General features: G+C 43.5%; 1 protein-coding gene across 6 annotated transcripts in view; it reads right to left on the bottom strand.

Moving 5' to 3' along the window:
* Positions 1–13,577, bottom strand: part of CBFB (core-binding factor subunit beta) — a 41,849-nt gene extending 28,272 nt beyond the window's left edge. For all 6 annotated transcript variants that reach the window (XR_014318357.1, XR_014318358.1, XM_082770143.1 and 3 more), the window contains exons 1-3: positions 13,426–13,577; positions 13,168–13,254; positions 8,805–8,921 (exon numbers count right to left, since the gene is read on the bottom strand). Coding sequence is in view for 4 of the 6 variants with exons in the window: in XM_082770143.1 (XP_082626269.1) it covers positions 8,805–8,921; positions 13,168–13,254; positions 13,426–13,503 (282 nt within the window). In the remaining 2 variants the exon portion in view is untranslated. The remainder of the gene's footprint in view (positions 1–8,804; positions 8,922–13,167; positions 13,255–13,425) is intronic.
* Between the last annotated feature and the right edge of the window lie 8,481 nt (positions 13,578–22,058).

Below are 22,058 nucleotides of genomic sequence, written 5' to 3' on the forward strand. Positions count from 1 at the left end.
ACTGAGAATTTGAAACGTGTAATGAGAGTGTACTCAACCAGAAAAATACCTGATTTTGACAATATGGCCAAGCAACTAATAAAAACCACCTGGGAGCTGACCTGAGCAAGAGAGGAGAAAGAAAAATTGCCCTTTCTGCCTTCATTTTGTTCTCGAGCACTTTGACAGCCTCCCCCTTAAGCAGGATCTAAGTCTGGAAAAACTGAAAAAGGCCCACAAGCTGTACAAATAAACTGCATTAAACCAGAACTTACTGGGGAAAGAAAAGAAAAAAGCACAAAGACAGACCAGATGTCCCCTTTTAAAAATAATTAAACAATAGAAGAACTGGCACACCCATAAAAAAGAACTTGAACAGGAGTAAGAGGTACTCCTTCTGATCCTTTCCAGCTAAAGCTAACATGCAAAGCGAGAAGAGCGAGGCTATCTGACAGACAAGACATAAGATCTTGTGTTGGGTGAGGTTGGCCTTTGGCCCTCATCCTTCAAAGCTATTCTGAAGGAGCTGCAGCATCCACAGCACTTGAAATCCTTGGCTTTTTTTTTTTCCTGAAACTAATCCAAGTATCAAAACACAGTAACAATGATGACACTTACTATCTGGCCTTTCTCCTACCCCCAAAATTGGCTTGAGAAATGTTCATCACTTCCAAAGGGAAAAAGACAAAAAAAAAAAAAAAAAAAAGGAGGAAAGATGGGCACAAACTGGTAGGTGAAGAAAAAAAGAATAAAGAAAAAGATGGTACAAATGTAAAAAAAAAAAAAGTTAGATTCATTTTTCTGTACTTTTACATTTGATTCGTTTTGCTGTACTTTCCTAACCACAAACATAACTGAATCAGGTTCTTTCACAGAAATTAGGCACATACAGTAAGAAGTGCAGTCAAGGACTAGTGCATGAATATTTATTCAACAAGTAGTACAGCATCAAGCCGTAAAACAATCCGAGCTAGTCATTTTTGTTTTTTTGCATAACATAACTACTTAGCGCTCATCACCCAATAAAATTTTATAGTGTCAAAGTTACTCTGTAGAAAATTATCAGCTTCTGCAGAGAATCATCGTTAGCAATGGCTTAGAATTTCCTTTAGTGAAGTAACATTTGCAGATATATTCTCAATAGCAAGTTCTCCAAACAGCAAAATCCTTTGGAAATCTGTAAAATTCAGTTAAAGATGGTGAATAATGTAACCATACCTTTAGTAAGTCAAAATGCACGACCAAGCAAGGACAGAACCAACAGAACCAACATGGTCCGTGGGAGAGGGGAACTGATTCAAACCCTTATGCACTATTTATTTTTGCTCCCTATAGGCCACCTACTGATTCTTTTTCTTTAAGTTCAAAAAACAAAAAGCAATCATAACTGACATGAGTTATACTTCCTCAAAAGCCTGAGCCTCAAGTTCCAGATACCGGAACAGAGCTAAAAAAAAAAATTCCTGCTGCTTCTTTGACTGCTTTGTCAAGAAAGTGCCATCCTGTGTGTTCCATGAATTTTGTTGCAAGTGATTACAAACACCAGCTTTCTGGTCTGCTGTAACTAAACACCCGAGTTTTCCTTGATGGAAACCCACCAGGCTACCAGGTTTTACAGTCACATCGCAGGGTACTGTGCTCTGCTTCCCCTTGTTGGAAGCATCCGGATACAAGATGATTGCCCGCTGCTCCCATACCCAAGGGGAAGTAGTTGCCCTCAACATCCAAAAAAAATAGTAGTAATAACAACCAGAGAAGCATGCAGGCTTTATGAAGAAATCCCCAAACACTCTTTAGCAGCATGAGAAAAATACACTACCGTAGTTGTTTTATTTTGTCTAGACGCTTTCCTGCTTGAGCTTTCCCATTCTTAAGCATTCTCTAGGCTTATATTAGTTTTCCAAAAAGAAAACAAAAAAAGCCCAATATTGCCTCTACCAAAGAATGTGGGCTTTCCTTTTTTTTTTTTCCCTCCCCTTCCATTTTTTAAAGGAATACACTATCTGGAAGCAAGCTATAATTTCTTCTCATCACCTCTGAACGGTTTCATCAATATTCACGGCTTCTTGGTCGCTATCAAGAGGATTTCATGAGGACATCACAATTCTATGATGCCATGACATAAAGGCTCCCACTTACTCTCCCACAGCTGCTTTCTTCCCTAGATTTCAGACCTTGAATTGAGATCTGTGACAGACACCATTCTGTCCTCAGTCACTCTATTTCAATAGAAAATTGATGTTTCACGACCCTTACTTGAAAAGTTATGACAGATTTAAAACCTTTTCATGACACTTTCCATAGATTTTGTGCTCTGCATTTATACCAGAGGAACAGATAAAACAAGTTGCAGAAAATATATGGATAAAACATCTGCAGATCAACTATTCCCCAGAATATGACCTGCTCATTAATACTCGTATGTGCTTGGAACAGCAACCTTGCACGAGAAAAAGTCCTTATTTTATCTATATTATTGTCACAGTACATATTTCACCAGGCCAACTTGCTAAACATCAAATATGCAATTAAGCAAACTAATTAGCTCATTTTGTTACTTGTGCTTAGGACAATAAAGCTTGAAGAAACACTTCAGTAACTCTGCAAAAAAAATGAGTTTCTTGTAGCTAGCGTTTAATCACCTTATTGAGTATTTCTTTGAGACTGAGGTATTAAGTGATTTTTCACAAAGAAACAGACATCTTCAACAGCGATGCTCATCTTTTTCTCATTCATTTAAAAGAAGAGCAAAGAAGCATAATGTTAACAGCTTTGTTTAGTAAGTGGAGACTGATATGCAAACAAGAGGATTCAACAATCCAAATGTCTGGATTTCTTCCAAAGTCTATGCTGCAGGGATCTTAAGTACTGCTTTCATCCACGCTACACTCATCTGTCCTTATGTATCATCACCGGTTCCCAAATGCAAAATTTAGCTCACTAACTTGCCCCGGTTTTGTTTCTCTTCTGGGAAACTCTAGGAGGATGGGTATGAGTAATTTTGACGTCTTGTCTATACAACTCTAATGGATGCATTTAGACCTCTGGAAAAAGCTTGAGGTTATATATAAAGTATGACTGAATAACTGCTTCTACAACATGTAATAAAAGCTAATCAAAAAAAGGTTTACTGATGGCAGATCTTAAGGACTTGGGACCTACAGCGAGAGCCAATAGGCAGGCACCACAAATGGCACAAACATGTTTTTAAGTGCGGTTCATAAGCATTGCTTCAAAATGGCACAAGCGTGTCATGTACCAGAAAGGATGAACAAGGCTGCATGCGGTGACAGACGCGGTGACAGAAGTATTTGGAGGACAGGGGAGAGAACGGGTTAAGGGGAAAAGGCTGTGGATACTTGTCACATGAGAGATGCCCGCTGTGACTCATGCTCTAATGGAGGAGAGCACCCTAGGATAAATCAGTCTTCAGGAACAACTGTCCAAACCTCAGCCCGTGGCTGCCTGCCAGCACAGGACAATATGTACCTAACAAGCTAGGAGCTCTAAAGATTTCTCTTCCCCCCCAGCAACAAGCTCCTGTTAACAGTGTACGAACAGGACGCAAATAGAGGAATTTCCCATTTTTGAAGGAAAATAAAGAGCAAATATGGATGCTGTGACTACTCAGCTTCAACAGGAGTCTCAATTTGGTAGCTCTGCTGGAAGCAACAGCAGGTCATAAAGAATACCACCTCGAAGTATCTAGTTAAAACAAGCAAGTTTCACTCTCTGCTAAAGAAAAAGGCTATAGACACATAAACAAAGTGACATATCTGGGCAGGGAGAAAGAGAGGAACCTGAGCAGTCTCTGCTAAAATAAAAGAGATCTTAAACACGCCATCATAAAACGTAAAAACACATGCATCTACTAGAAATATTTACGCAGACCATACACACAATCCTGTATCAAATTGATCAAGGGGACCGTGTAGGAAAGTGGATTCTTACCTACTAAGGCTTTAGAGGACCCCTGACACACAACTCCAATAAATAAGCAAAGAAATGAGCAAGCTGTTTTGTCAGGCTGAACATGAACTGGTTACAAGACCAACCCTGTGTACCTGCTGTCAGAACAAACACACACTGACTTTCTTCTTCAACACCTACAGAAGGAGCCTGAGAGCCACAAGCGAGCATCAGTGATGGGGGCTTCGTCAGGGCTCCACTCAGATGTCCTCTGCTCAGTGTTCCTGTGCTAAATTGAAAATAAGCCAGAAGAGTAATCCTGTGTTATTCTGCTAAAACAAAGGGAGAGATCAGCAGCTGAACAGGCTCGCTATTTGGCCCTAAAATACTGCTACCCTAATCCACTGGGGCATTAGGAGCTAGCCTAAAGATCAGTTAGGGACTGTAGAAAGCCACGCAAGGATCCTCAACTCCTGAGCTTTCATCTGTGAAGCAGCAAGGCTGCTCTGCAGTCCTGCAGGACAGCTCCTGGGAAGCGGACCGTCCTCAGCAGATGGCCTCACATACTAAGAGACAAGCCACACAATGTGCACAGCACTGCTTAAATGCTGGCATTTGCTATCTGTCACACCTTACATGCCACCATGTAGAAATGACAAAGTCTTGGTGATTTATCTCATGGCTGAGACGGTAGCACACCATCAAAGCTCCTTTCTTCCAGGGAACACATACAGCAACTCCACCAGCAGTGAGAACATTTTAGATGGAAAAATTCCCCAGGTCCCAGCTAGTGGTGGGCTGAAAATAGAGCAATGTAAAGAAAATAGCTCTTTGGCACTACAGCGGTGTAAGAACTGAGAGCTGAAACCGTAAGTTAGATTCTCTTCTTTGTTCAAAAGCGTACCAAAAAAACCTGCTACTCCAACTTGGTTTGGATGAAGTAATATTTCAGCTAAATTCTTCAAATAGAGGTGTGAACCAAAGAAACCTCTGATTCAACGCAGGTTAGCAGAGGTATTCAGGCATTACTCATAAATTAAGCTTTCGTTTTCCAAGCAAATCCTGCTGGGTACACCATGATCCTATGTTTGACTAGAAACTGCATTTGCTCAAGAAACAGAGCGGTCAATATGTCATCCCAATCACCCGCCAAAGTTTATTGCTGACGTCAGAAGAAAAAGTTGCTGTGGGGACAAGTGCTATTCATCAAACCACATAACTAATTCTCGTGAGAGAAGGGGACAAGTGCAAAATGAGCACTGTTGACTGCCATTTAAATTTAGTTTTTACTCAAATACACCACCTCTCTCACTCATTATATTTCTGTAACTGCTGTGGTGTCTCCAGTGTGACAGAAATCCCAGGTTTTATGATTCATCGAAGCAATTAAAATCAACTTCAAGCTACGTAAATTTCCTACTTAGGACAGAAAAACGGCACATGAGGAGAAACTCAGCACTACCAGGAAGAAAACTAAAGTCCAGTATTCTTTACTTATGGCTGGAACAGAGATAATGGCCTAGGGAGCAGAAAGCCCAACTACATCTCATGTGTGGTGTACCAGGTACCCCAAATCGATTTCAAGCCTGTCTGACGCGCTGTGCTCCAGAATCGTGGAGTTTGCCGTGTATGGCACTAAAATAAGCCTGTGCTGAAGATTCTGGTTTATGAGCAGCTGCTGCTGAGCAGCAGACAGGAAGTTCAGCTGCATTAGAAATGAGATGGAGAAGAGTATTAGAAAGGAGAGGGGAAGTAGAACAACTTCACACACTTCATCGGCGCAGTAACCGATATTTAAACAATAAAAGAACATCTGAGAACTAACATGCTTTGAGGCAAGAAAGACCAGAGCTATATATAAGACTTAGAAAAATGAAAGAAAAAACAGAGGTATTTTATCTTACTGTGAAAAGAATACAAAATGAATGATGAAAAAAATTGATCTCACAGTTCTTAACAGAACAAGGGGACAATGAGATTTCAGCCAACAGATGATGCTACTACACCACCTGCCTCTGGGTTTCTTAAAAACATTTATTTGTGTGTTCTTAAAGGAAAAAGAAAAGAAAGAAACGGATGCTACCTGACAATACGCGGGACCAGGAAGCCTCAGTACGATTCAGGTATCTGGACAGAGGACACACTCTCAATTTGGCACTCCCCACCCCACACAAGGCTGCAATGAAATAGCATCCTACAATTCCTACAGTCCAGGAATCTAAGGAGCAAGTTTTACTGCTCTGTATTCTTTCGCTATGACAAACCTAAAAAAAACAACAACTCTAAAATACCTAATTACTTTTGCTAATAAACAAAGAGAACATACGATATTAAACGATTCAGCTCAATATTTCTATTCATTTTAAATTCAAGTGAACACTTTGCTGTTCTATTTTTGAATTAACGAAGACTGGGTATCCACTAGTGGCCTACCCAACCATCATGAACACCAGAAACATTAAAAGTCAAATAAAGCATAGGAAAAATCCCCGCGTTAAGAAATACCAGGCTGAAAAACCTCAAGCCTACAAAGGAAATATTTACAGAGTCCTGACTTTTCACGTGGATTCACAAGGGTGTTTCTCTTTCTAAAATTCAGTCATTTAAGAAGGCAATCCCAGCAGATGCCACGCTGGTAACTTTGTCGATATGTACAAAGCTCCTTGGGCACAACAGTGACACGCTCAAACTCTGGATAAACTATTTTGGGCCATCACTTGCTTGGCCAAACAGTGAAGCAGAATTCCAGAATATAAATATTCTAGCGCTGGAAAGTTTATCTGCATTCTAGATCTCAAACTAATGCCTAAAATAATAATTAACTGACAGCTCCCCCCATAGCCTTTTTTTATTCATATAATTAAAAACATGCCTTGCTGGCTTAGCTCCAGTGATGAACAAACACACATTATGCACTGCCTCAAGAATCAAAGCTCATAAAACAATGTTGCACAGAGCTACAGAAATCACATGGCGTTAAGAGACTGCCGAAGCCTATGAAAGAAATTCTTAATAAAGCCAGGCTACAGAAATCTACAGAGAACAAAAAAATCTCAGACCATTCAACTGATAAAACACTTAACTGTTTCTGTTGATAACGTAAGCAGCTCTCTCCCGTTCTGCTTGCTCCTCTTCTGAAGTTATGGGAGTGGCTTACTTTCAGGCGAGTTTAATTTTGTGCAGAGCCTGCGTTCACACGTGATTTACAATAGTAAAGCCTGATTACAATGGCAAATTTGTGATTTGCTTGTCCTGGAGCATAACGCTAATCCCATTTATTAGTGTGTCCACCTCCAGCCTCTTTTTGGATGAAAGACTGAACAATCTAGTGAAGCACTCTAGAATTTACTGTAAACAGACATAAAACAGGGAGTGGCACACATGAAGAGACTCCTGCTCTATTCTAATACGCAGCTTATCTGCCTGGTTCTTACCTGATTAAGCCAACACAAGGAAATGGATGAAATAGTTCAGTACTTTAAGAATTCATTCAGGGAAAATAAAGTTAAAAAATATATAGGAGTAAATAAAATTATTTTTGAACTGGCAAGAAGAAAGACCTCAGTCTTCTTACACATTACAAGAAAAATTCCTCATTCAATTGTGAGCCAGAATCAATATTTTTCAGTAAGAGCCAGATTCAATTCAGCTTCCTTAGCAAAGCAAAGCAGTCAGTGCCCAGCATAGCCAACTTCACTCCTTCTCCCCCGGTTCGTCAAACTTCTGGAAGCCTCACAGGACTGAACGGAAAACAATTTTTTCCAAAAAAACTCGTTAAGTTCAATTCCAAATACCATATCTGCCCTCAGGAATTTTTTTCTTCCAACCAGGTTTTTCCCACCATAGGAAATATTTATCTTCCTACCTAGCAGCAGTTAAAAGATGCAATATATCGTCAACCCTGAACACGCTTCAAATATTTCCTCCAGCCTGTTAGATCTGGTAATGTTAACTGCTACTCATTATGAGATTGGGCAAAAACTTTTAGGCAGAAGCCAGAACTTTATAGTCTATTAAAATCTTTAAAGTCAAAGAGCTGTAGAGAAATTAGCCTGAACCTGAAAGGCCGAGAGGCCTTAAGTGCTGGTCCAAACCTACTGAGGTCAGCAGAAAGTCTCCTATTGACTTCAGTGATCTTTGGATCAGTTCCAAGGCATCTAGAGCAGCATAGGTAAGAGACAGCATCTACATTTCTAAAAGGTATGTTTTTCCTGTAAAACAAAACCAGTTATAAGCGATTTCAGTAACTTCATTTTAACTGACCAGACTAAGCAAGGTTTCTGGCTTTAATTCTCACACAGCTTCACAGTAATATCACTGTCATTAAGGAACTCCTGCTTTCAGTGTCAGTCCATGGGACAGCCACCTCAGAAAGAAATCAAATGTCACGAATCAATTTTGAAAGCAATGCTTATTCTGTATTACCACTTATGGTGAAAGTGAGGGGGGGGGGGGGGGGGAAAGACTCATTCCACTCGACACCACATTGACTGCTTGCTGTGTCAACTGGCAACCTAAGACCCAATGAAGTAATGAGGTCAGAAGGCAAATGTTCGTTAGCCCACCACAACTGGGCAGCCAACGTCTGATTTCTCTACCACTCTAGAAATACACCATTAACAATTTAAGCTGTTCCCAAAATTCTAAGGTAGCATGACCGAAGAAAGTTCTGTTCTTCAAAATAACGAAGAGCCACCAGGACCAGCCACGTGTTTCCCTCCAAAAATATTAACACGCTTCAAAACAATGTTAATATTTATACCAGTATTGTACTGGCTTGCAGTCACACTTGCAGACTACCTACATGCACCAAGATGGGAATTATTAGTAATTTCACATCATACACGCAGCCCATACTAATCAGACCACAAGCACAGCATAAACGTTTCTTTCAGTTGCAGCAATTTCCTTCTTACCTTGCCTCCTTCTCTTTCAAAGTCGACATACTCCCGGGTCGGTGTCTGTCGCTGCTCCCCCTGCCAGCTGGCCGGAAAAAACTGGAGAGACAGATTGGTTCCTGTGGCCACAAAAGCCTTTTAGAAAAATCAATACAAACAGGATCAGGGAGCAAGACATTACATAAATTATGCAGGCAGTCATTTATTTTTACATCAGTTTATGTCTTAAGCCAGGCAGCATAGAGAATACTTAAAGTCAAAAACATGCACTCATCATTTTTCTTAAGTATTAAGTTACAAACATCTGATTCCATTTTGACAACATTTGCCATTGGCTGCTTCGGATATAAAATACAACATGGAATCAATACTTCTTTCAAATCAGTTTTGCTGACATTAGAATCTGTCATTTCGGTTCTGTCTGGATACCCTACACCAACTTAGTATCTAAAACATTAAAAATTGCCTACGCTTTTTAAAGAGCTTGCATATCCCTAAAAAGAAGTCGTTCTGGAGGAAAATGAACTCCAGAGACCTGTTACCAGGGACAACTTTTTTTGCGAGGAAAGGAGCTGTTTCTTCTCAGAATACACTTGCACCTTGATGAACAGTTATCTGACCTGAAAAGCAGATATTCCTATTGCATTTTCTGCAAGCAAGCGTCAATTCAGCTCTGTTAAAGTTCCCAGGACAAAGTCCTGCTGTCACATTAAGAAAGTGGTGAGATCCAGGATGCTGCATCAGGGAGAACACCTTGGAATAGGAATTGAGGAATTTCTCCCAGCTGCAGCCCTTTGTAAAGTCATTAGAGGGACTAACTTAACCATACTGGAAAAAAGCATACACTGCTCTCAAGTAAATATTTCCTATGGCTTCCAATGAAAATAAGATTGTTTTCTTTAGGAACTCTGTATTTATTTGTACATCTTATCAGCACCAAGCAGCATGCCAACTTCTAGATGGGGAAAAAAATAGGTTTTTGCTTCCACAATCTGATTCACGGTGTCTCCCTTCTCTGATACACTACAGTGCATCCTTCAAGCATGCGAATACTGGAACACACCGCCAGAACACAACTCTGCTCAAAATCTCAGGGTCAAACATGTTTTGTTGCAATCAAATCACACTGTATTGATTACCATGATCACTTAGATTTAAATGGTCATTAATCCAGAATACATTTTTTTTTTCTTAAAAGCTATACAGATACTACCCAAATAGTTGGATTTTCCTGACAAGCAGATTCCTTTCAAGCAAGCCAGAATAGAGCAGCTCCATGGTATAAATATAACCGTGCTGCTGCCTATGACACAATAGCTCTACATGTTATTTAAGATAGTTCCGGTCATGTACTGCAACACTGTCACAGGATTAATACCTCCCATTTTGAAAGTAGAAGTGCTTTGTCTTGACTTTCCTCCCCCCCACCACGGGAGACCAATGCTCTACAATCAAGTTCCATCCCAGGCTATTTTTTTATTTTATATATATTATTTTTTTAAATCACCTGCTAAACCCATTCTTGACATCATTAAAAATTAAGAATCTGTCCTACTCGTACTGAAGGGATACCATACCCGTGCGTTAACACTTCTTTGCAGTATGATACCCTGAGACATTTCCATCAAGGTAACAGAAGCTTCATCAGCAATACACTTGCCCAAAAAGCACCAAAACTGCCAGGGGCTGCAGATCATTAGCATCCAGCTTGCTTCTCCTACCCCCTTTGCTACTCTAAGTTACTACTCTACACACAAACTACCTTCCCATCTCCCAGCATCTTTAGCAAATACGTCTTTTGCACTCCTCAATTTATGCCAGGTGCCCGGGAGTGCAACCTCTGCAGCCCTCTGGACCGCTCCAGCACCCATAGGTCCTGGGGATACTGGGCCAGAACTTCCCTTGCTTTCTGGGAATCTGAGCGAGGCAGAGAAGCACCCGATTCTTCCCACCCCCTGCATGTGCTGGAGGAACGTGAAAAAGCATGGGAATAATATTAGCAAAAAAAAAAAGAGAAAAGAAAATGAAAGTAGACAAATTCCCACATCCTCATGGAGTCATGCAGGCAACATTTAGGCCACCAGCTCTTTAAAAGCTGTGTGGAAAACTTACTCTCTTGATTGCTGAAGCCTGCTTTCTCCCTTTGTAAAGATAAAACCACCCGACTAAAATACCGTGTGTGAAAATCATTGGTCAATACTGAAAAATTGAAGAACGGTCTCGCTAGTAACCACAGAGAACTACCCTGGACCCAGAATTTCCCTTAAGGTAAGGAATAAAATAGCAATTATCATCATCACATTATTATCAAAGTAGTAAACTTGAAATTAGCGAAATTGTAATTTGCTATACAGAGCCTTTTAAAGCTCTGTCTGAAATGCTAAAAAGCTTATCAGGTAGCACCAGGGTGATCTGACCTACATCTAGGCAACGTAAACACAAGCAAGTGCCTTCCAACCAAACGCAGTTAGGAAGCCTCCGAAAACAAATTGCAAATGCAAAGTTATTTTCAAGTTATCAAAGCAATTTAACACCAGTGAAACAGCAATCTCAGTTACTTTTTCCATTAATACTGGTCATTATTTTCCTTGCTCAATCAAGAGCTATTTAATCGAAGTAACCAGCAACCTATCGCCAGTTCCACGTTAAATCCTTAAGCTGTTCTCTGCCTTTTTTTTTTTTTTTGTCTATTTAAAAATATGTAAGGTCATTTGCAAAGGCTCCCTTTGGAGATAAAAGAATAAATCCTTGATGTCTGGAAAAACATTCAAGACTGAAAAAAAAAAAGTACAACTGCTAGCTCTTTTTAACATCAGTCATTACACACACTACGTTTCCAAATAAACCCGACTGCTTGTGCCCTGTTCACAGAACAAAACCAGATGTTTCAGATCAAGAAATGTAGAGGCTGTTTTATAATTAAGTAGATGAAAAAATATGTAGAACAGACATTGCTGGTGGCTTCCAAGGGATGAAGTTCTGGCAGGGAAAGACGGCAGGCTTAGAAGTACAAAGGTGAACCTACAGCGATTTCCCATTTATAGAAATAACTGCGTATGTGGCATTAGAAAGCTAGTTCTAAGCTAAACGTCCTTTGTTTGTTTGTTTTCTAAGGGAAGGAATCAGGTATACGCTGCACTTTCACCTGTTCAGGAACTTCAAATGCTTGCAGACAATTGTTTTCCTTACCTACCCATTGTTTCCCTGGTGACTTTTTAAAGGGAGCAAACAATGAAAAATGAATGCAAAAACATACTAAAATAAGGGAGACTGACAACAGGAGGCCTCTCATAAAATAGTATTACAGGTTCAAAACCCACAGATGGGTAAGATCTAGGTAAAATAAAGTTACTTAGTACAAGGTAAGGATACCCTTTTACACAGAAATGCAAATAAACAGGATCGGCTGTGGTAATTAGTATTCAATTATATTTCAGTACGGTTGTGCATAAAGGATTTCACTGTGAGCTGACTAGTAATACCTAGGTGATCTCTGAGGTCTTCTCCAACCTAGCCGACACTACGACCCACGCTGAGGGAAATGACAGAATCGCCATAAAACCAAACTAGGTGAAAGTAGGGGTCGCTTCTGCGGGAAGGGAACTTTTACCTTCTTTTCTCACTATCTTTTAAACGAAAAAAGAGGTTACTTCTGCATTTGGGGAGCAGTTAAGAGTTAACAGCCTCGCAGAAACACTACACCACGCCGATCTTACAGAAGGAACATATAGCAGAAAGCAAACCAGGAAATAGCCAGTCACTTCTCGGCTGCTGCGAGCCGCACTTCGCCTCACGCTTTAATTCAGCAGAGCCCGGGCTAACCCTAATGAATGAGGGAAAACAGGGCTCAAGTTGCCACTTCCAAAGCCTGATTTTGAAGAGCGTTCGCTTGAGCTCACGGACACATCACGCAGCCCATTCGGGGACTTTTAGCTAGCGCCTTTGGACGATTTCAGCTCCGAAAATTACTGTTTCCTCAGAGAATAAGCATTAAAATCTGAAAGTGAAGGCTCCGCGGGCTCCTCGCCTGCGTCCCCTGAGGGGAATCCTCGCTCTGCTGCGAAGCCCGCGCCGCAGCGTTTGTTATTTAGAGGAAAAAGGGGGGAAAAAAGGGGGGGAAAAAACAACCCAAACACAACTTTCGGGCAAAGGGCCGGCCGAGGAGCAGCCAGAGCCCCGCCACACCCAGCAAGGAGCCTTTGGGCTTAATTGCTTCGGCGCCTTCCTCCTCTCCTCCTCCTCCTCGGAGCTCACCCAAACTTTTCGGGGAGGCAGCGCCGCGGTCCCAGCCCGGGGGGAGCCCCGGGGACCCCCACAGCGCCCCGAGGGGGCCCCAAACCCACCCCGGGGACCCCCCCAAACGCCCCCCAGCCCCACTTACGATCTCGGAGCGGCCGTCCCGGCAGGCGTTTTGGAAGCGGGCCTGCCTCTCCTCGTGGGGCCGGTCCCTGAAGCCGGTGTATTTAATCTGCGGGGCACAGGGCGCTCAATCAGGGGGGGAAGATAAGGGGCAGCGCGGCGCACAGACTGCGCTACCCCCCCCCACACACACACCCCTCCAGGTCCCCATGAGGAAAGTTTCCCCTCGCTGAGGCCAGCCTCCCCCCCTCAGCCTTCCTCCCTCCCTCCTCTGCCTCACCTCGCACTCGCGGCTCAGCTTCCTGAAGAACTCCTCGTTCTCGAACTTGCTCCGCTGGTCGGGGACGACCCGCGGCATGGTGGTGGGGCCGCCGGCTGCCCTTCCTCCCCCCTCCTCCTCCTCCTCCTCCTCCTCCTCCCTTCGTCCCTCCTCCTCCTCCCTGTCCCAGCCCCGGCGCTACGCCTCGCCCTTTGTTAGCCCCCAGCCGGCGCCCCCCCCCTCCCTTCTTCTTCTCCTCCTCCTCCTCCTCCTCCTCCTCCTCCCCCCGCCGCGCGCGCACAGCCGCCGCCCGCCCCCGCCCCCTCCCCTCCGACTTCCTCCCCGCCCCGCCAACTCCGGCCGGGCACAGCCGCGCCATTCACAACTCCGCCGCTACCACTGCGCTTGCGCTGCTGCTGCTGCTGGTACTGCTGCTGCTAGTGCTGCTGGTACTGCTGCTACTGCTGCCACTAGTGCTGGTGCTGGTGCTGCTGCTGCTGCGCCTCGGGGGCTCGCGCGCCGCCCGCTGAGGCGGGAAAGGGGAAGCGCGAGGGGAGGAGGAGGGGGGATGGCGCCCCCCCCGCCTCATGGTGAGGGGAGCCGCCTCGCTCCCCTTTTTTTCGCTAACGCGGCTCGTTCAGATGGTTTCCGGCTTCCTGCTGCGAGGGGAGCAGCAGCAGAGCTGCTGAGGGAGGGCGGGATGGCACCCTCAGCGCCCTTCAGCCCCCTCAGCTCCATTCAGTCACTTCCAGTCCCCTCAACCACCGTCAGCCCCCTTCAGTCACCTCCAGTCCCCCTCAGCCCTTCTAAGTCCCTTCCCGCCCCCCTCAGTCCTCCCTCAACCCCATGGTGGGTGCTGTCCACTCAGGGACACCAGGAATCCTGGAATCATTAGGGTTGGAAAAGCCCTCCAAGATCACCTGGTCCAACGACCAACATCACCCACTGAACCATGTCCCCAAGCACCATGTCCAACCTTGAACACCCCTGGGGACAGTGATGCCGCCACCTCCTTGGGCAACCCATCCCAACACCTGACCGCTCTTTCTGAGCAGAAACGTCTCCTCATTTCCAACCTGAACCTCCCCTGGCACAACTTGAGGCCATTCCCTCTGCTGCTATCACTGGGTACCTGCAAGAGGAGGCTGACCCCCAGCTCCCCACAGCTTCACTTCAGGCAGTTGCAGAGAGCAATGAGGTCTCCCCTGAACCTCTGCTCCAGACCAAACACCCCCAGGTCCCTCAGCCGCTCCTCACAGGACTTGTGCTCCAGATCCCTCACCAGCTTCGTAGCCCTTCTTTGTGCATGCTTCATGGCCTCAATGTCCTTCTGGTAGTGAGATGCCCAAAGCTGAACACAGTGCTTGAGGTGCGGCCTCACCAGAGCAGAGTACAGGGAGATGATCACCTCCCTGGTCCTGCTGGCTGCACTATTCCTGATACAAGCCAGGGAGCACCAAGCAGGGCTGTGCCCTGCACCTGCTGTCCCATTTGGGTCAGGAGAAGGGAGAGGTGGCCATGTCACAGCCCCGGGCTTGTGAGTGTGGACGGGGTACCCTTCAACCTCACCCCATGAGGGAGCTCCCCTCATGGCCACTGAGAGCCCAACAGCCAGCACAAGGACCCATTGGCACCTGGCTTGGGCAAAAGGGTGGCCCCGAGGCCGTACCCCACCACTGCCAAAGGAAACAAACCCTTTCCTGCTTCCTTGCTGCTTTACAAAACACAAAATTGTGGGGGCTACATCAGACCCCTTGCCTGTGCAAGAGCAACAGGGAACGAGCACTGCCTGAGCAGGGCATGGCCATGGGTGTGGGGCCTGTTCAGGGAAGAGAGGAGGTGCCCACTGCTCGACAGCCCACAGTGGGGATGCTCAGTGCCTTTGAAATCCTGGCATTGACCTAGAGCAAAAAGCCCAGCATTTCACTTCACATACACGTCACAAACACAGCACTGAGACTGCAACTTAACTCCTCTTCCTCCCAAACAGGCGTTCTGCAGGACCTGATTCAATCAGGGAGCCTGGCTGTACGTGCATCACCTATCCCTAAACCTTTTTATTCCATCCATATCCTAATGATTTTTTTTTTTTCCTACAATCCTTCCTTGCTCTTTAGCAGTGTCGTAAGGGTAGGTGCACACGCCAAAAAACAATTGGATCGTACACTGCCTATTGCCAGCATAAAAATATTAGAGCGTATTAGATCTTTTGATAAAGAAATGAGGTTTTCTAATCTCTCAGCATTACAAGCTTAACTTTACACATACTCATGCAAATTGAAAGAGGGCAATACTAAGGTTAGCCAGAAGGCATGATGTGAATCAAGTACTAGCAAATTAACAAAAAATGAGGGAAGTGTCTCTATTCCTTAACTATTTTGTATACAGACTTCATAAAAAAATGATTTATTTTTTTTCTAAATGTAGAAAATATTCTTCAGGAAGTTTAATACATTTGTGATCAGTGGAACCAGCAGATTTAGGCAATAACTCCAGATGTGTTAAAGCTGTATCTTCCCATTTTCACTTTGTTACTGTAATGCAGATATGCATGTACATTCAGAAGTTAAAAGTGCTAAAAGAACTGTTTAAAAACATTTCTTCAATAATAACCTAATCTGAAAAGAAGCTGCACTGAGACCGAAAACATAGAAATGTTATGTATTATCTTGATTAATTTAGATTAATACCAACCCTTAAGCAAAATTCTCATGAATGTCAGGCATATTTAGAGGTCCCCCCAAAAGATTTTATTTTTTTTTTAAATCCATATCTATTCATCTTACAGCAAGATCAATACCAAGTGCGTAGACCTGCAGGAGAGCTGCCAAGTTCATAAAGTAGAAATCTGCTTCCTTAACCTCTAGTAATCTTTCATTACTCGCTAGTACATCACATAGCTCCTGCCCCCCCAGCACCAACTGAACGTGCCTTTTTCAAAACAACATTTAACAAAAAAAAGTTATGAAGGTCAAAAGCAAGACGAGTGTTTGTAAAACCCTAAAATAAGAAATAGGAGTCATAATCACTTAGCAAGCTGGTTTTTTTTTTTGTTTGTTTGTTTTTGTTTTTGTTTTTTTAATTTTTTTTGTCCTTTTTTTTTTTTTTTTTTTTCTTTCTTGGTCCATATTTTTCAAGACTTTGTTTGGAAACAACATAAATTTGCTTTTCTTCCCACAACCTTTTGTTTGGCATTTGTCATCCTGGAGTTTTCATCTGTCCCCTGCAAAGTTTTTGTTTTAAATAAAGTGAGTCAATATTATTGGAAAGTCTGTACCAGATCAGTCGCTGCCTCTGTCTGTTGCCTCCCTTGGTCTGGTGCAAAAAGAGAATAGCAGGAAGGGGTGAGATAGAAAACAGTCACACAGCCTCATATTATTCTTCTGAATTTATCCAGTTTCTCTAGGCAAAGATGACTTGAAAATATGAACTCTAAAGAATACCTCCTTGGTGAAGAGATCTGATTCCTTCACATAATAAGAGATATAACTGGAAAAAAAAAAAAAAAAGGCCTGTTTTCTCATCATGGGAAGCTTACAAAATTGCCCAGCTGTTCCCTTCACTACCCCATGCAGCCCCAAGCAATTACTAAGGCAACTGAGGTCTTAAAGATAGAAAAGTTCCTAATTTATTTATTTTTTAATTCCCAGACAGATATAGGAGAGGCACACAAATGAATGCCTTCACTGCACTACAGGCTACAGCAGAATTTCGATTGTTATTTACCCTGCTTGGCCACAGCTGCTGGCGCCTGGCCAGACATACAACATCCATGCGGATCAGAAGGAGCTTTGCAGGTGGTAGCTGGGGGACACGGGAGGGAAAGCTGAGGTTATCGCGTTGGAGATGGGATACAAACTTGTGGGCATTCTGCAGCTCAACGCACCATTTTTTGCTTTTACTTTTTAGTGCTGTATCGTCTACACGCCAAAACAAGCTAGAATCTTCCTCCTTGTGCATTGCCTTATGTGTTATTGGTCTCAACAACATTGCTGCAAACCCTTTCAGTGCAGCTCAGGCTGCTGAAGTGTTAGTAGTCATACCTTGGTCTGTAGATCCTTGTGCTGTTGATTCACAAGCTGAGAACTTAGCCTGCTCGTTGGGCCTCAGCGTGAGTCACCTTCAGAAAATAGAAATGGTCAGACTCGTAGACATGCTACTTTCAGAGCGATTTCTCAGAAGATATCCCTTTTCGAAATAAAAGCTAAAGTGTTTACAGTGCACGGACAATTAGGGAAGAATACCTCTTAAAGGTTTACAGAGCGGACGTTTCTGAGAAAGGGAATTTTCTTCAAGTGGCAGGTCTCATATGTACTAATCTTACTACAGCCTTTCTCTACCATGTCTTTAAACTTTCTGGTTTCCCCTACGTAGCAGTATTTGATGAACAACTGTGTGGTACCGATGTTGAATTACTCTCTAGACTTTGTGCATGCGAGACACTAATAAGCAAGACTCCTGTGTATCCATTGATCTATGGCAGCTGCAGCATAATCAAACACCAGTGTTATGTATATACAAGCTACTCTATGATTATATATCCATTAATAAACTGTTTGCAAGATATAATTATGCGCATTAAGTGTGAAATGCGATCTCCTTACGCAAGGTCTATGCTTATGAGTTACACAAAATTCAGGGGGAGACAGAGAGGGAGAAAAAGAGCAGATGAATCGATAGCTCTCTTCGCTGCAGACTGATTTTTGTTTCCCTGCAACTACAACCAATGCTCCCAACTGGGATATCCTCACTGAAGGCTTCCCACCAGCAACCTGGGGCATTGCTGAATAGTTTATGGACTCGCAGACACAAACAGAAACCATCCTGAAGGTTTCTAATTCATCTACAGAGCAGCCTTTCATGCCTAGCCTGCATAAATCAGCATATGGATCTATCTTATCTCATGTCTCTGTGGTGTACACCAGTACAGTCTCCCAGACTAACCCTAATGAGGCATATGGGCAGTGCTGAGGGCCACGATCTAAAGTCAATTCATGTCTGTGGAAGCACGGTACATGGAGATGTATGTAGGTAAAAGCAACGATACACAGCTTTTCTGGACTTGGTTAAGTCCAAAGTTAATACCTAAACATCTTAAATAGCACAGAGAAAGAGATAAGAGCAATACCACAACAGCTAAACAAAACCTAATGTTGCATTCTGAGTGGGAAGCTGCCTACCAGTTCAAAAATGCTAAGCATGGCAGGTATGAGTGAGGAAGCAGCACCTGATATCTCTTTTCTCTAAACCAGGCTCCAGGAGAGATGCATCTGTCCAATTCAGATACCAAACCCAGAACCTTTTTCCTAAAAGATACCTGCAGGTGCTACTTGAAGTAACTGGACGGGTCTTTCCCTCGCGGGAACATGACTCCTCATGAGCCCTTGTCGCTCCCAAGCATTTGGAGTACTTGGCCAGGGTGCAGGAGACCCTTCCCTCTCTGAAGCACCCTACTGACCATGACCCCAGTGCAGAAGCAGCTGGGCTGACACCTCTGCTTCCACTTGGGATGTGACCACAGTGCAACAAGGGACCTAAGACTTCATAGACAAGCCTGAATGGAAAGTCAGTTAAAAAAAAACACACCATCTTGGCCACTTTTCTTGGCCTAGCGATCTGGATGCTTTCAAGGGCCCAGTGTGCTTCACAAAGAAACACACTTTAATACATGTATCATATCTACCACGGGATGCACAGCCTGTGACATCCACCTGAACACACTTTTCTGACATTCTCATAACAACAACTAACCACAAAAAGGTGGGAGATGTGTGCGACGGCAGAAGTACACCAGGTACACATGGCTGATGCAGCAAAGGCAGCCTCTGATTTTTTTGAGCTTGGCACCGTCTTAGGAAAACACAACGTCATAATGAATTGAAAATCTGTTTAAATTTTTCAATTAACCAGGGGAATACAAGCGTTTTTCTGGAAACCAACATGAAATGAAATTTAAGAACATCAGAACCAATTAATCCTCTGATGAGGCAATGGGGGCTGAACTACACAATCAGTTGGAGAACTAAAACAGATTATCCCAGAAGGCTACTTGACTTTTGTACTGGTTAATAGGAATAGTAACGATGAGTGAAGTAGACATACTTTTCTAGGATCCTGTGCAATCTATGTATGTTTTGACAGAGGAGCTATATAGCTTTCATGTTAAAAGCTTTTGTGTTAAAACCCTTTTTCCATTTCACCAATTGCATCACAATGTGGAAAGTAGTATGCGAAGTCTGCGTCTCCATAGTCTGGTGAACAGGACTGAGCGCCTTGTCCTGCTCTGCCTACAGCCTGCTAAGTGACTTTGGGCATCTCTCTTCACCTCTCATTCCTCCATTCCCCTCCTATCAAACAACTCGACATCCCCAGATGAAGATATCGAAATCTCTATGTAAATACCCAGACACTGTCATTATCTGTGATGTTGAGCAACGAGGAGAAAGTTTAACTGAGCTCAAGGCATGACTCACCCAAGCCCACATACATAAAAGGAAGTGTTTAAAAACTGCCTTCGTGAAATTACTTCTGAAGATGCTGCTACTGCCATGCACACCGTCCTTACAGCACTCAGTCGTGTGTTGTTCAGGCATGGCTTGTCCTGTGTATTATCTACCGTGCTTCTATCTGTGACGGTGTCTCATCACATTGGATTTCTTAATCCAGTCAAAACTTCAGCAGCCTTGCGTGCATTTTAAAGAACATTTAAGCCCAAGACATAGATGTTGGACAAGATCTGTAATCTTGTCGCCGTTCTCGAAGTCCCTGCAGATATTTAGATCTCAAGGGCTTCCAGAAAGCAGCATGAGAATGGACGGTGCAGACAGTTTCAGTTCCTTGGGGCCAGCACGACCCAGCTGCAGCAGTCTGGCAGCATGGAGGGGGTAAAAAGTTGCACACACAGGACATCTGAGGTTTTCTTCCACATGAAAGACCCAGTGACACTACGTGGTCACAAGCAGTGAGCTTAAAAACCAGTAAAAAAAAACAGTAAAAAACCCATGTGTTTGCTCTAGAAGCCTCCACCAGCCAAATCTCTGTCTGATAAGCTAAAGCTAAATCCATCTCCCTGGGTTAATTACATTTGCTTGTCTTCTCTTTCTATCTTCAGTTTTGTTGTTGTTGTTTTTCTGCTCGCCTGCACAGAGATGTTAAAAACTGCTCGACGCCAAGCTTGTGGCTGATGGAAGAGCAGCTTGCGTGCAGGACAGCACGAGCACCTGGTCCTGCAGCCATCCCTTCCTCCTCCTGTGTGAGCAGCACCGGGCTTGTGCAAACTCAAGGCATGGATGACAAACCCTTGTAGGGATAGCTATTTCAGGGCTGAAATGGAGATGGTGGGGGAGAAGGCTAAATAGGGACTGACTCAAAGTCCCATTCTTGCTTCTCATGTGAATGTTTATCACTGAGTGAGCTCAGAGCTATAATCTGCAATACATTTGATTTATAAACAGTGCAACTGTTAGAGGTGATTCAGTCTTGGTACAGATAACATCCAAGGGACTCTTTGGATTCCAGCGAGGGTATTCTTGTAAGCTTTGAGCTGAACATCTCTACTTTCACAGATCCAGTGGTGGAAAGCCATTGCATTCATGAAGCCTTTTTCTTTTTAAATCTTCTCTATAGTCAAAGCAGAAATGAACTCCCAAATCTAGTCTAAGATCTAAGACCTTGCCCTGCTGAAATACAAATCCTGGCAAACTGCGTGGTAGGAGAGATTTGCCACAAATGCATTGAAACTGAAAATGTTTTGTTAGTGAGAAACAATGCACAAAAAACCTTCTCTTCCAAAGTTCCATGTGTGTTGTCTGACGCGACACCAGAGGAGTTATCGGCACAATTTACATTAATCATAATGAGAGTTTTGTTTAACCCCCATATTCTCTTTTCAGGAAGTTACCCTTAAACATAGCTGGGTTAAAGTTTTCTACTGTCATTCAGTCTTCTTGCTTTCTCTGCCTTTCAAAGTGTGCCCAACTTTAAATGTGCCTCATAAAAGGCAGCAAAACCACCAACCTTCAAACCACCAGGTTACTAGAAAAATCTTTTTTCTTAGAGAATGAATTTCATTTGCAAGGGGGAAGTGGTGTTTCAGAACTGAGCTGAGCTCTGCTGACTTATTGCACGCTAATTACTTCACAAAAACATACGTTTCCATACACCTGACATGCCAGGCAGCCACATCGTATTGTAACAAGTGGATCACAGGCTGTCTCCCTATGATTTTGGAGAAATCAGTGCTTCACAGAGACCGGGATTTGAAGCCACGCAGTGTGTTGTCTAAGCAGGCTTCAGGGCAGGAAGAGCTGCCACCATTTACAGACGGATCCCAGGGCGGCGATTTCTCTTGCTGAGGCTGATACTGAAAATTAGCAATATTTAAATTTGCGTCTCAGACCAAGTCCGCAAGGAAATTTTCCTCTTTATCAGCACATTCCATCACGGGCAGGTTTGGAGCACTCCGGCACAGGGGGACGCAGACCGCTGCTTTCATTACGGAGTCTGCAAAGAAAGTTAAAAAAAGAATTTAAATACCTGGCTGCTGCTCTGGGGCTCTACCTAACCCTGCCTGCCTCCTGCCAGCTCAGAGAAAGCAAAGCAAAACCCATTTGTTGGGTGTGTGCTGCTGAGGGAGCTGCCTTTTCACCTTCTTT

The sequence above is a fragment of the Aythya marila genome, assembly GCF_965140915.1.
Source record: "Aythya marila genome assembly, chromosome: 12".
NCBI classification, from domain to species: Eukaryota; Metazoa; Chordata; class Aves; order Anseriformes; family Anatidae; genus Aythya; species Aythya marila.